This window comes from Elephantulus edwardii, unplaced genomic scaffold (genome assembly GCF_000299155.1).
Source record: "Elephantulus edwardii isolate Elephantulus edwardi_28Jun2011 unplaced genomic scaffold, EleEdw1.0 scaffold00084, whole genome shotgun sequence".
In the NCBI taxonomy this organism is placed as follows: Eukaryota; Metazoa; Chordata; class Mammalia; order Macroscelidea; family Macroscelididae; genus Elephantulus; species Elephantulus edwardii.
This window is the reverse complement of record NW_006399834.1, coordinates 10,425,668-10,440,575: the sequence shown is the minus strand read 5'-3', so window position 1 is coordinate 10,440,575 and position 14,908 is coordinate 10,425,668. Positions and strand designations below refer to the sequence as shown.

General features: G+C 37.3%; 2 protein-coding genes across 2 annotated transcripts in view; one reads left to right on the top strand and one right to left on the bottom strand.

Moving 5' to 3' along the window:
• HECTD1 (HECT domain containing E3 ubiquitin protein ligase 1) overlaps window positions 1-4,277 on the top strand; it is a 97,670-nt gene extending 93,393 nt beyond the window's left edge. Inside the window, exons 38-42 of the mRNA XM_006889974.1 lie at window positions 571-649; window positions 741-834; window positions 1,587-1,737; window positions 3,084-3,228; window positions 3,319-4,277. Of these exons, the coding sequence (XP_006890036.1) occupies window positions 571-649; window positions 741-834; window positions 1,587-1,737; window positions 3,084-3,228; window positions 3,319-3,456 (607 nt within the window). The 3' untranslated portion in view covers window positions 3,457-4,277. The remainder of the gene's footprint in view (window positions 1-570; window positions 650-740; window positions 835-1,586; window positions 1,738-3,083; window positions 3,229-3,318) is intronic.
• A 2,617-nt stretch (window positions 4,278-6,894) lies between these two features.
• The window catches only part of AP4S1 (adaptor-related protein complex 4, sigma 1 subunit), a 24,546-nt gene continuing 16,532 nt past the window's right edge, over window positions 6,895-14,908 (bottom strand). Inside the window, exon 5 of the mRNA XM_006889973.1 lies at window positions 6,895-7,023. Coding sequence (XP_006890035.1) covers window positions 6,895-7,023 — 129 coding nt within the window. The remainder of the gene's footprint in view (window positions 7,024-14,908) is intronic.

Genomic DNA, 14,908 nt, shown 5'->3' with positions numbered 1-14,908 from the left:
TATATAATTGGCAAAGCTCAAAAATAGTTTGTATGTGTCAGTCTTAACCCAGTAGGACTGCTCCAGATCATTTGATAAAAGTCCTGTCATTTATTTACATGGAATTACTCAACTTTCAGAACATTTTCCTATAATTTAATTGCAAGTCTTCCCTTTGTTGTTGTGTTTGGTAACTGGTTAGGGATTATAAGTTTATAGCATGAATAACCTTAATGAAGCAATAGTTTCTTCAAAAAAAGATTTTGTGAAAAACTTTGTAAAAATATTCCTATAATTTGTTGTGAAAATCTCAGATCATTAGTTCTGTTCTGCAAAAGGAGAGTGAAATAGTGAAAAAATACTAGGGTCATGATAGTCACATGCAATTTTTGTAAAGCCAGATGGGTTTGGTAACAAGGACTAACACTTTTCATTCACCGGGTTTTGTATTTAAAAGGCTTCATACTGAAACCTAACATGCCGTCCTGATATTGTTGTTGAAGAATGTCCTTTATTGTTTTGTGAGCAGCAGGGTTATAAAATTGAAACACTATAAAGGGTAGTTTGTTAATCATTTTTCTGTTCTCTCAGTTTAAATTTCCAGTTCTGCCCTTCCTCAAGAATATATGGTTTTACAGCTGTAGATCTCAAACCCAGTGGTGAAGATGAGGTAAAGATTTTGCTTTTGACATAACTATGTCAAAATCTTAACAAGGCCAGTTGTATACTAAAACAATAATATTGCAACATTTTCTTTACAGATGATAACAATGGATAATGCAGAAGAATATGTAGATTTGATGTTTGACTTCTGTATGCATACGGGTATTCAGAAACAGATGGAAGCTTTCAGAGGTAATTTTAAAACTTATTCCTCTCCCCTTTTTTAAAAAATAAAGCATTGCTATAATAAAAACTTGCTGGTGATGTCTTAGCTTTATTGCTTTTTTTCTTTTCTGGATAATTAAATCTTGCAGTGACCAGAAGAGTTGGGAACATCCTAAAGCTATAGCTTTTGTGTCCTCAGCTTCCACCTCTTCGTGTATCAGATTGCATGTTGTTGTTAAGTACCGTAGAGTCGTAGATGACCCATACATAGTGACACTATGAACAAAAGTCTGGAACACAAAGCTTCATCTTTTCTCCAAGTTTATAGAGTTTCCAGGGGCAACAAGCTTTTTTTGAAAGTGGATTCCACTCCTGTTATACACATTATAAATCAGGATGAATTAATTGATGCTAGAATAACCTGAGTTCTTTGAGCAAAGTATATTAAATTAACTATGAAAATGAGAATGCAACTTGAGCTGGCTTGTAAACACAAAGAGCTAGAGAACTCCAGGTTAGGTATGTATAAGAATTTGTTGTGACATTTGGCCAAAGTAGTGACAATATTCTCTATTCACGATTGTGATACTAAGCAGTGATTTCTGTACTTAAAACACTATATATTGTTTTGTTTTGTTTTTGTAATTCAGGTATTTTAGGTTGTTTTGCCCAACTTCTCTCCATTTAGCTGAAATGGGTATTTTAATTTGACCTGTGATCTTTTTGGAATTATAACTTAGAAACACTTATATGTTGTCTTTACTGTTTATATAATGCAGATGGTTTCAATAAAGTTTTCCCAATGGAGAAATTAAGTTCATTTAGCCATGAAGAAGTACAGATGATTCTTTGTGGAAATCAGTCACCATCCTGGGCAGCAGAAGATATTATAAATTACACGGAACCTAAGCTTGGATATACACGTGACAGGTATGTATTGATATTTTCTAAGAAGAATTAACTTTATCTTTTTATTTTCAAATTATTTCAAACTCACAGGAAAGTTGTAAGACAAATTAAAAGGAAACTCATATATTCCTTTAGGATATTCTCTTTATGTGTATGTATGTGTGTATGTATACATAAATACAAGCTATGTATAAACATGGGCTTTTTTTCTACTACATATAATTGAGACTGGTTTACAAAAGCATTAGTTTCTCATTCATACACATTTTGCTTCATAACATTTTAATTACAGTTCCTTTTGATTATTAATATGCATTTTTATAACAGTTGTTCCAGTTGTTTTTATGTACCGTGAGAATCAGAACTGACTCAGCTGACACTCCAAGCAGGTTTTCAGAGACAGGAAACAGCATGAGAAGGAGGCTGCCCATTTTTCTCTCACAGAGGATCTGGTAGATTTCAGCCATATGCCTTTGGAAAGGCAGCACAGCTCCTTACAACTAGGCTACCTGTGGTCCCTTTAGTTACAGTAGATTAATATAATTAACTAATGTCTGATCAAACTCTTCCCTGCAGCCAGCTTTATTTTTCCCTTCCTTCCATCCCTGGTAACCATCATAGGTGTTTTTCTGGACAATTTGACGGTAATTTGACTTGACTTTAGTATTAAGTGTTTCGTTATTACATATACACATTAAGAGTATAAATTAATAATGTTTATATAACTTTGTTTAAATTTTTCAGTTGAATTATCAATAAAGTCTACAAATTATTTTTAATAACTTCAAGAATTTTGGCAAAATGAACACAGCAATTCCAGTGGCCCCTTTCTGACTATACAGTTGTCTAGTCATTAAATCAGTATTCATTGATGTTGAACCCTAATAAGTGAAATCATGTTCCTTAGGATTTGGAGTCTTTCATTTAATAAAATGATTATTAAATTTATCCATATTGAGATATATATCAGTAGCTCATTTCACTAATAAATAGTATTTTAGATCTAGTCATTGTATTTTCATTAAAATCGATTATTTCAGGTACCATTTTGGTAATTGTGTATACTTTCTTGATTTGCTGGCTTCTTTGCATAATGTTTGATCTTTGTATCCCATCAACATTTTTGTTCTTACCATTTATAACCACAACAAAGTCTTTAAGGAATGTCCCTTGTCTTTTTAGCAGTCATTTAATTTTTCAATATAAAGATTTTTCAAGGTATCTTCTATCGGTCCATTTCATTCTTTTGTAGACTTGTGTTCTGACATGTAGATACCATTTTTCAGATTTTTATAAATCTGGTTTATAAATGGTTTTTGTACAAAAATGCTGTCAAAATCAGTATAACTATATATTTGTTCTTTTAGCCCTGGCTTCTTAAGATTTGTGAGAGTTTTGTGTGGCATGTCTTCAGATGAAAGGAAAGCATTCCTACAGTTTACTACTGGCTGTTCAACCTTACCTCCAGGAGGACTGGCTAACCTTCATCCCCGGCTCACAGTTGTACGCAAGGTATATACTTAGTTAATGGAGCACCCAGATGGAATTAAGTTACTTAAAGACTGAAAGAAATGTTTAAACTAATGACTTTTTTTTTTAAAGGTTGATGCTACTGACGCGAGCTATCCATCAGTGAATACTTGTGTACATTATCTTAAGTTGCCTGAGTATTCTTCTGAGGAAATAATGAGAGAGCGCCTGCTAGCTGCTACCATGGAGAAAGGTTTTCATCTCAATTGACCTTTGAAGTACAGTGGGAGACATCAGAGACTACTTTTACAATACTAGTGAAGCCTCTCGTGTTTGTGTGCAGAGAAATTTATGATCCTCCATGCTGATGACATTTGCCTTTTTTTCCACCTTTAAGGCTTTAAGAACATGTGGATTAAGTTTGTTAGCTGCTAATGACAAAAACAAATCCTTTAACTACCCAGCCAGCAAGTGTATAGCACAGAACACTGTGTTTTGTTACAAGGGCTTATGTGACTGGAATACGGTGGTCCTACTTGACTGTTCCAAAGAGCAGCTTTTCAGATCTTCAGTGTTCACTGGTAAATTTCTAACAGTGTATTTGTGTAAAGTTTGTCATTTCATACTCCACACACTACAGTTGCCATCACTGATCCTGGTTTTGCTGGCTTTTAAAGCTACTTGGTCAAAAACCTGCTTCCTTAAAACATAGAGAGTTGATGAGCATCTCAAACTTTTTCTTTTCCTTTTTAATGATGCCTGCACTGTCAGAGTATTCTAGTATTCCCTCATTTGTTTGGCATATAATCATGCAGCCTTTTATTTCTTTGAGGTGGGAGTATATTTTTATTTCCTAAATACCGTACTATAAAGATCAAATTCTTAAGTGTGTGTGCAACTCAAAAATAAAGATGTATTAAGGGGAAAACAAAGACAACACTGGTCTAGGTGCAAGGCACACTTAAAGCAAGTATTTCTTTTGGTTGTATTTTCTTTGTATATTATAAACATTTATTTAACTTGTTGCAGTTTGAAGTAAAAATTTTCCAAAATGTATGCTCAACAATAATCATTAAAATGTTTGCAGCGTACAATATTGTGTCATGTGACTATTTCACTGTTACTCATCAGACCTAATACTTTTATTTTAAATCACTGAAGTTTGTGGTTTTCTATAGTACATTTAGTGAAATTAAAAAGCTTAGAAGAAATGTGTGTTCCATGCTTAATTGTGAACCAACTGTTGTGTTGAACCTTAAGTCCTCCTTCAGCTAGAAAAAGCCAAGTGATTTGTGTTAACTTTTAAAACATCAGATCCACTGCTTCTCATTGTATCTGCAGGTTTGTAAGTCTTCAGTTCTAGAATAATTTTTCAATCTTACATAAATGTGAAAAGATACAACTAGGAAATTGCTATTTCCTGGCTTTGAAGAAAAAGGGCTATACTGATAGTTTCAAAATCCTGTGATTACTAAAGCAGTGTACAGAGATGAAAGAAATGTCACCAAGCCTGATCTCCTGTAGCCTAATGGCTTTTTTAGGAGCCATAGCATGTTTTGAAATTGCTCATTACTTAACCTGTTTAAAAGGTATATTCCCTTTCTATATTAGAAGAGATACCTCCCACTACAATTAAGTGATTTGAGGACTGCTTTTATTTGCTGCATGAGAATGTTGTGAATGCACAGAGGCAACATTTAAAATATTTCTCAGCTCTCTTTGATAATACATGAAAATAAAATACCATAGTAGTACTGAAATGTATGACTTAATGCTTTAATCCAGAAACAGTGGGGGTGATTGTCTCAATCAAGTCATGGATGCCTGACTAAAACTTTGTATGGTAAAACACAGTTTGTATGTTGTCATATTGACACTGTTAAGAGTCTCTCTAATTATTTCCATATGTAGCTTTTACCCAGTCTAGCACAGGGCTTGAAATACAATGGTCCGGTTTTATATGACTCATGAGCTAAGCATGATTTTCCTTTTTAAAAAAATAATTGAAAGAAATTTTTCATGTTGATACATAAAATTTTATCAGAACAGAGGCAATCTCATAATTAAAAAAATAATTTCTATATTATCCAAGACTGCTTTTGCGTAAGTGCAGAATTGAGTATTTACAACAAAAATGATCGGCCTGAACAGTCCAAAATAGTTAATATCTGCCCCTTAGGGAAAAGGTTTACTGGTGTAGTAGGTAAACTGATCAGCCGTCTCAAGTCATTAACATTTTAAAATGTCTGGATGCTTCTTGCAGAGATAAAGGCAAGGTAAAGCTAGCCAAGTTTCATAAATGTGAAAATCAATTAGAAAGTTTTTGAGAATTTTCTCTGTGCTCTTACCTAATTTGTATTTTTTTTTTGAACTGTTATTGTACTCTCAAGATATTCAAATCGGTGCCAAGATGTATTTCAACTACTATTTTGGTGTGACCCAAAAATTAATTTTGTTCACTCCCTAGCTGCTTCTAGTGTACCAATTTCAGTCTATCAACTAGGACAATGCTTCCTAACTAAAATGTCTCAGACCTCCAAAACACTTTGATCCAGACTGGGCATCCCCTGGAATCTTGACTACTTAATACAAAGGTGGATCTACACAGTCCCACTTCCTGCCCAGAAATCTTCCATCTACCTAACTGTTTTGGAATGAGTCCAAAAGAACTCAGGTTTGGTTTTGGAATTTGTTACCTGGGTCTTCATAAATGCAAACTTTGAAATATGTAAATTTTTAGAATACGATAGGAAGTAAAAACCAAACTGACATCCACTTCTTCCCTTGAGAGATTGAAAGAGAAACTGAACAGCAAACAGTGCTGACTAAAATATCAGTACTTAGAATGTCTCTTTTACAGGCTAAGATAACTAAAAAGACTCCTGAATTTCTGTTAAGGTACAGATTATCTTAATGTACCAAGAAAAGTATCTCCCCTTCCTTCACTGAACTTGTCCTTCCCCCACATAGACATGCTTCTCCATGAGCAGCACAAGCCTTTTGAAATACGGCATAAAGGATAGTTGTAAGTGTCCTTTTATATATATATGTATCTCTTATTTGATAGTAACATTTCTATGGCATTAGAATTGCTGAGTGCCCTAAAAATGGTTGTCAGAGGTTTCAGCAAACAAAATTTAGTCTGCTATCTTGAGTAGATGATTGAAAAAGAATAACTATTAAGGCCCTTAGAAAACAGTATTCAAAAAGAAAACAGTATTCAGAAAATTGTTATTCAAAATGAAGTATGTCATTAACTCCTTTGTCAAAGGCTGGTCAAGAGCTTTCACACTTCTTCCTATTCTTTGATTGAACTTGCTAAAAAGAAACAGACCAAAAACATTTCTTTTGGTACTCTACAAAATTAGAAGCAATGAGAAAATGGCTTTTAAAAGTTAGGAAATAAAACTTGTGTCTCAGTTTAGATAAATTTTTTACATATGATTTGCTTTTGTCACCCAGCTTACTATGTTGCTGTTATTTAGTTAGTGATTTTTTTCCCCCTTCCCTTCCTTGAACATCATATTTTTATATACAATTTTTTTCCATTTAGGAACTGTGGGAAATGCCTATTTATAATGTCTTTGGAAGGATACTTTGTGAGGTCTCGTCTTCTGAGTCTTATTTAGGTGGTGGTTGTTGAGAGTGTAGTCCATGGAGTCAGCATATCTGTAAATCGAGTATTGTCTGGCAGGGCTTTTCCATTATTTAGCTTTCTGACATCTTATCAAGTATTAGTAGAGGGGCAAGAATTCTTGATCGGTTAGTTTCCACAATGCATCCATTTAGCACCATCTCATCCAAAATGATGTGTACTTTATCCAAATTAAACATTATCTAAAGGAATATTAAGGAAATTTTAGAGCTGTAAAAAAATGTTAACCTCCAGTTAGGACCTAACCTAGAATTTTGCCACTGTTAAGTTACAGTAAACTTGAGATTTTAATATGGAAATCCTGATAATTTTAAATTGTCAATCACAATTAGAAATTACTACCTTTATGTTTACACACACACACTCTCTCTCTCTTTCTCTCTCTCTCTCTCTTCTCTCTCTCCCCCCTCTCTCTCTCATTCCCCTCCTAGTTTCACTCTGATTTTGTTAAATGGATGACTAGGCATAAAAATGGAACAGCTACATTTTTTTCAGGCAGAAGAAGGGAATCCATTAAAGCCAGAAAACAAAGCAAGTGACATTTGGCAAGAGTGTGACTTGACCTCAGAGAACAGTTTGAATCTACCAGCTGCTCTTGCCCCTGTGCAATTTACTGCCTCTGAAAATTCAACTGGAAGGTCAGCTATGGGTCTGTTCCCATTCTATGACATGACAACTATAACAGTAATATTAATGATAATAGCAACAGTTTTGAATTCTCATTATATTCAAGGCATTGTGCTGTGGTTGGTAATTATTAGAGCTTAGGCTCTGATTTGCTTCCACGTTTCTCAGAAAGAGCCCTAACCATGAGAAGAAATGAATGAGAAAGCAAAGCGTGCTGACTCAATTCCGAAGTAGAAAAACTATTCTCAACTTCATGACAGTACCTCTTACAGAACAACAGTTCTAAGAATATTCATTTGAGTTATGGGGCCACTTGAGCTTACCATATTCTTATTGGAAAGTTAGTATAAGGGTACCTTTTCAGTCTATCTGTGTGACAGCATGTAACAACAACATAGCAGAACCAGAATGTTGTTTAGATGGTAATGACTAACTAGAGCCACATTTATTCTAGAACTCATTTATTTGAGCACCTGTTTTTCTTTAATTAAAGGAAACTGGCAATTGGACTGAAATAATGACATTGGTTGTATGCTTCTAAATTCTATTTTTAATAATTGATGTTTCCAGCTATTTAAGAGCATGGCCCTGGTCTGTTAAAAAATAGGGTTTTTTTCCCCCCAACAAATTTCAGTGTGTGAAGCAATAAATGCATGATGAAGTTCATAATAATTAGTAAATCTTTGTAAAGTAAATCATTACCACTTGATTTTCAAGAATTAAAAATGCTCTAAGTCTATTCATACTCTTTGCTTAATGAGGGACATCTATAGAGAATGGGACTACCATGTGAATGATGTTTAAGTTTCTATTAGACTGTCTTAATTTCTCATTAAGTTCTGTGCAGAATAGTCTGTTTTCATGGGCCCATAGGAACTGTCCTTAAATGAGCCAGGAGGACGGGAGGAGGAAAATAAACTTTAATAGATTTCCAGTAAAAGCTCTGGTGATACAGTGGTTAAGCACACAGCTGCTAACCTCAAACCTACCACACCAATACAGATGTACAGCCTGGGAAGCCCTGGGGGGCAGTTCTGTACTACTGGTTGGTAAAGAGTTGAGGTCAAAATCTACTGGATGTGGTACTATTTTTAGATCTTTCAGTTAAAAATTTTAAAACACAAACTTACTGCCTTTGAGTCAGTTCCAAGCGACTCTCCCATCAGGTTTCTCAGGCTCTAAATAGTAATGGGAGGAGACATCTCATCTTTCTCCCTTGGAGTGGCTGGTGGATTTGAGTCGCTAAAAGTGCCTGTAGGTTGGCAGTGCAGCTCACGATGGACTATATCACAAAAACTCCCAGTGAAACATGCTTGTTCTCCCCAAGGCCAATCCAGGACTAGAATGTTAAGCCTTTGAGGCAGTCCTATCTCACCTGAGGACATAAAAAGCAATACAAAGATTTGGGGAGCCTGAAGAAACCATGTTGTAAGTGAATTGGTTCAAGAAATCAAGCTCTTCAGAGGACTGTTCCCTTTTTGACAAGTAGATGACAGATATTCCCCTTAAGCAACTGGGCTACTGTTTTAAAACCCAAATCAGAATTTACTGCTGAATTATATCAGCCATTATCATCCTACATTGCAAGAAAGGCAAGTTCCTTCAGCAGGACTGAATTTCCCAACATCTGGAAACTTGATACTCAGTGAGGTCATTCTGAACTGTGGGCATGTGATTGTCTGTCTGAGTATACAACTTTCTGGCACTATAAGGGAAAACAACACCCAAATAAAATGTGACAAGCAATGGCCTGGAAGCTGATTTCTTCCATGAATTGACGTCTTTAAAAAAATGTTAAGTTTGGTTTATGAGGAACATACACTGACTGATGAAGCCAAAAGCATGGAATTCAAGTGATAAGCAAGGTGAGTGGGGGCTGAAGAAATGCTCTATATGCCAAGTCCAATAAACAGACAAATACACTTGAACCCTAGAATTTGGGAGAAAATGAGGATGCCTAGACTGAGGGTCTATTAAGTAATAACACTATTTCAAGAGGGTTCTACCTTCAGATTCCACTGAACTGGACTAAAGACAGTCTGTTTCCCTTCAGGAATGCCTCAATCCTGGCGCTGGTAGGAATGAGAAACCGTCCTCTAATTAGCAGCTCCACTGACTCCCACCCTGAAACCTAAGCCTTTTAGAGTTTATCTGTAACGTGAGTTGGAGTTGTAGCATCATAATTTGTAGTATTAGTGCCACTCTGAAATGATTAGTATTTTTTTAATTAAAGTGACCGACTCTTTCTGATTCCTACATTGTAATTTTGGTCTCCGGGTCCTATAATGCTTCTCATTGTGATAATGTAACAGTAGTTAATAAGAGAAAAACAGTATGAATTCAAGAATTTAAGGTGGAGCCCAACTTATAAGCAAAAGTTTCTCACTCTTGACTTTGACCTCAGTTCCCTTGGCTTCTTTCTCATTTGATTACTTTTTTTTGGTGAACATTCTACCTAAAAGTTGGTATACCTGAATAGGGTGTAAAAACACTTCACTCTTTCATTGCTATTACATTCTCATCAAGTGGAGTGTGACCCATAGCAACCCTATGAACAACAGACCTGAACCCTGTTCAGTCCTGTACCATTCTCACAGTCTGACACTTGAGCCCTTTACTGCAATCACTGCATCAGTTCAACTAGTTAAGTGTCACTATTCCTTCACTTTTCCAAGTATGATGTCCCTCTCCAAAAAATTGCCTCTCCTAGCAACATGCTCAAATTATGTTAGACAAAGCTATCATTTTTGTCCCTATTCTATCAAGGCATCAGTTCTTCTGTCATTCTTAATTCAGTGTCCAGCTCTCATGTATAGCAAGTGACCAAAAAAACCATGGCCTGAATCAAGTATTCCTTAGTCCTCAAAAAGACAGCATTGCTCCTCAATAATTTGCAGAGGTCCCTGACTACAGACTTGCCCAGTGTAATACATCTCCTGATCTCCTGACTGCTGGTAAGTGTATTGATTATGGATTAAAGTAAGATGAAGTCATTGACAGTTGCAGTCTCTTCTCCATGTATCATGATGTAGAAGATCATTGTGATAAAGATGCTTCTAGTCTTGGATATACTGTCCTTACAGCCTTCTCTACTTTTTAGGTCTGATGTTATTACTAAGTAAGTCACTGAAGAAGAGTGTGGTTTATTTTTTAAAGTAGGATTACTAAAAAATGCATTAATATTCAGAGTAGAAACCTAGGTGTAGATTTGCTTAGTTTATATGCTGTTAGGTGCTGTGTAGTTGGAGCTGATCTTCCAGTGAGTTTTTAAGAGATTATAAATCACACAAAAGGAGATTACCCATCCTTCTCCCTTTGGAGCGGCTGGTAGATTTGAGCTGAGTGCCTCTGGATTGATAACACAACTTCTTACCACTAGGCCACCAGAAGAAGCTTTCTGACAATACCATGAATGGGTAGCAAACACTTTATACATGTATTGGTAGAGACCAGATTGTCACAGTCTATTCTAGATGGTTAATAATTTTTCTTTTTTAAAGTATCAATTTAACCTTAGTAATGTATCTCTCAAGTTAGATAGAGGCTGGTACTAGGCTTGGCTTCAAAGAGGCTCCAAGGACTGGGCCATGTCACAGAACCTGCCTAGGCCTCAACCTCTTCACTAAAAAGCAAGGTTTTAATTTATTATTGTGTAGATTTCTTTCATGTCTACAGTGCTCTAGTGACTAATGTAACCTTCAAGGACAGAGGAGGTAGTTTATTACTCCTCTGATACAATCCAAGCATGCTGAATTAGTCACATGTGCCACCCTACTGAAAAAGAAATTATTCTGTAATAACTTCATACATTTTCATTTTAACTTTCTGAGAGGATATCCAGCAAATTTTAGTTCATTGAGAAGCACAGTGGGCTGTGAGCCTGTCTCAAGGCCCGATCAATGTTGACTACTACTTCCTCCAGGAAACACTAGGGGAGGCCCTAGCTGAGTTCCATCCTTGTCGTTTGAGGCAAAGATGGTGAACCATCATCTTTCATATTTTGGACATGTGCGAAACCTATACTTGGACCAAGAGGCAGTCATCAGAACAGCAAGGAAACACTGCCATGGTTCAAAATTGGGAAGGGCGTACACCAGGGATGTGTCCTATCTCCATACCTTTTCAACCTATATGCAGAACAGATTATCCGAAAGGCAGGACTCTATGAGGAGAAATGTGGGGTGGGGATTGGTGGAAGATCAGTCAACAATCTACGCTACGCAGATGACACAACCCTGCTTGCTGAAACTGAGGAGGACCTGAAGCGCTTGCTACAGAAGGTCAAGGACTGCAGTCTTCAATATGAATTGAGGCTCAATGTCAAGAAGACAAAAGATTCTCACCACTGGACCAATTGGCAGCATCAGGATGGATGGTGAAGAGATTGAGATTGTTAACAACTTTAGTTGGCTTGGCTCCACAGTCAACACTCTTGGCACCAGCAGCCAGGAAATTAAAAGATGCATTGCAATGGGAAAGTGTTGTTAGAGGCCTTCTAAAGTATTGAAGAGCAACGGTGTCTCTCTGGAGACTAAGGTCTGATACAGGCCATGGTTTTTGCTATCACTTGTTATGCATCAGAGTTGGACAGTGACCAGGGAGGATAGAAGGAGAATTGATGCCTTTGAGCTGTGGTGCTGGACAAGAGTATTGAGGGTACCATGGACTGCTAGGAAAACAAACAGATTCATTCAGGAGAGAGTTAAACTGGGCAGTTCCTTGGAGGCAAGGATTCTGAAGCTTCGTTTAACATACTTTGGACATGTTGTAAGGAGGGACCCATCCTTGGAAAGGGACATCATGCTTGGGAGGGTGGAGGGCAGGCGCAGGAGGGGAAGGCCCTCTATGAGGTGGATTGATTCAGTGACTGCGGTAATCGGGATGGGATTGTCAGAGACAGTGCGACTGGCACAGGACAGAGCACAGTTTAGGGCTGTTATACATAGGGTCACTATGAGTTGCAAGCTATTCGACGGCACATAACAACAGCTAGGTGAGGCTATTACTTGTTAAGGGATATAATACTTGAAAGAACAGCAAAGGAGAGGAAGACTGCCAGCTAGATGGATTGACATGGTGACTTCAGGAGTGAGCTCTAGTGTGTCAGTTGAAGAGGATGGCACAGGACAGGGCAGGGTTCAGGTTAGCTGTTCATAGGGTTGCTATGAATTTTACTTGCCTCCAATGCTGACAACAACTGAGTTATGCTTGACTGCTAACTACAACAACAAATGTTACTTTTAATATAAATGTTAGTGTTTTAAATCAAAGAATTTTAGACTCTAGGCCTACTCTACATACATAGAGGAGGGGAGAAACACAAATATAAATAAATATTTAAGCCCCTTGTCCCACTTGTCTTCCCTCAAATGTTGGATACTCCATTTATCATGCTACCCTATCATTCCTGCTCCTAGTGTGGAGCCATAGAAGAAGCCTACACAGGTCCTTGTAGCAGGCTCTTGGGTGTCTGAGAAGGTAGTTTTGGGAGCCTAAAGACTGGTTAAGAAGTCTATGGGTGTCCTTCAACTTTTAGTGCTGTTAAAGGAGAGCCAGAGTGGGATTGTCTTAAGCAGAGGAGCCAGGAAAAACATTGGCTTCCCAGATCTAAAGTTAGGACTCCTAGTTTCTGTTCTAGTTAAATGAACCAAGCCTCCTTAAGTGCACAGATATTAAAAGGCTGTTAGGGTTTTCTGCAACTTAACACTTTGGGCCTGTTCTCAGGAGGAGCTAGTCCCTGGAAATTACATCACCTTGGAAGAGTGGAAGGTTAGTGAAGGAGAAGAAGACCCTCAATGAGATGGACTGACAGGAACTACAACATGCTTAAGCATGGAAATTGTGAGGATGGTGCAGGGTGAGGCAAGGTGTTGTTCTGCTGTGTATACAAATTCATGAGTTTGTACTATGACATTTAACAATATTATACAGTAAGTGCACTGAACTGAGGAGGAGCTGGTTAATGAAGTGCCAGCCCTTACCCAGCAGAAGGCAATGGTGACAGAGTCTCTATAAATAAAAAATTGCCTGGATACTTCAACAAATCTGGAGCTCCACAGACAAGCACATTTTGGAAAGTTATTAACTGAAGCCTAAAATACTATCTTAATCTATACACTTTAAAGCCTTAACAAGTCTACTGAAGTATTACTGGCGGGCAAACTTTCCCTAGAGAATCACAGTCTTGGGCGTCCTCAGGCAGCATTCTGTCTTGTGCATGGAAAGGAGTGTGAGGAGTACAGAGGACTTCACTCATAGCATGTGAATTATTTAGGTCATTGGCCTATTTGCCTATTTGCCCTACCTGGCACCCTTCACCAGAGGCTTTCCAGTTAGTAGACATCAGATTCATTACTTGAAAAATATGCATGAGGCATAAATAATCATGGGCTTTTGATTTTTAACATCAGATGGCTGGGGGTGGGGGCGGTCCTTTTATGAATGTAAAGAGAAGAAAGCTGTCCCAGCTACCTGCTCCACTTTTAGATCATTAGAGGTGCAAAGCATTATGCCTAGGGCAAAAACATATATTTCAAGGTCTGGAAAGATTTAGTTCTTTTTCTAAGTGATTCAAAATTCCTCCTCTGTTGGATATTACAGTTATGTGCCACTGAGTTGCCTGCAACACATGGTGAAACTATGCACAATAGCTCTCAACCCTGCCCTGTCCTCAGACAGTTAATATCTAAGGCAATAAATATATAGCCTAAAGGGAGAGGAAAGGAAGGCACAAAAAGAAGCCTGGGAAGATACGGAGCAAAAGATACAAACTATGTCTCTGTGGAAATGAAGTGAAAACAAGAACAGTACAGCCCATTGCATGGTCCTACCCACACAACAGGTAGGCACAAAAAGCAACACATGCTTTTCTCTACTGCTAACAAATATCCAGTCAGTGTAGAAGACATACCCAGACAGCTAAGCCAACAACAATACATATAAATAATTAGACTGGTAAGAGTTTCTCTCTTGCTTTTCGGTGTGAAATAAGTCACTTACCTAGCATCACTGCATCATCAAATATTAAGGCCTTTAAAACTCTTCTTCCTTCAAACATTTCTCATTTTGACTTGAAGAATTTTATGCCTTGCCCAATACACACATTACTGAACAAGGTCCAGTTCCCAAAGACATACCCATTAGCTCTTGACATCAGGCTGTTTAAATCAAAAGGCTTACGGTTTTATTCTCCTATAGGCGTACGACGATATTTATTTTCAATTGTTTTAAAGAACATGGTTAAAACAGGATGTTACATGATGAATAAAAAAATACATATATCCTGCCATAGAGAATCTTTGTCTTCTTGACATTGAGCCTCAGTCCATACTGAAGGCTGCAGTCCTTGACCCTCCGCAGCAAGTGCATGAGGTCCTCCTCAGTTTCAGCAAGCAGGGTTGTGTCATCTGCATAACACAGATTGTTAATAGATCTTCCACC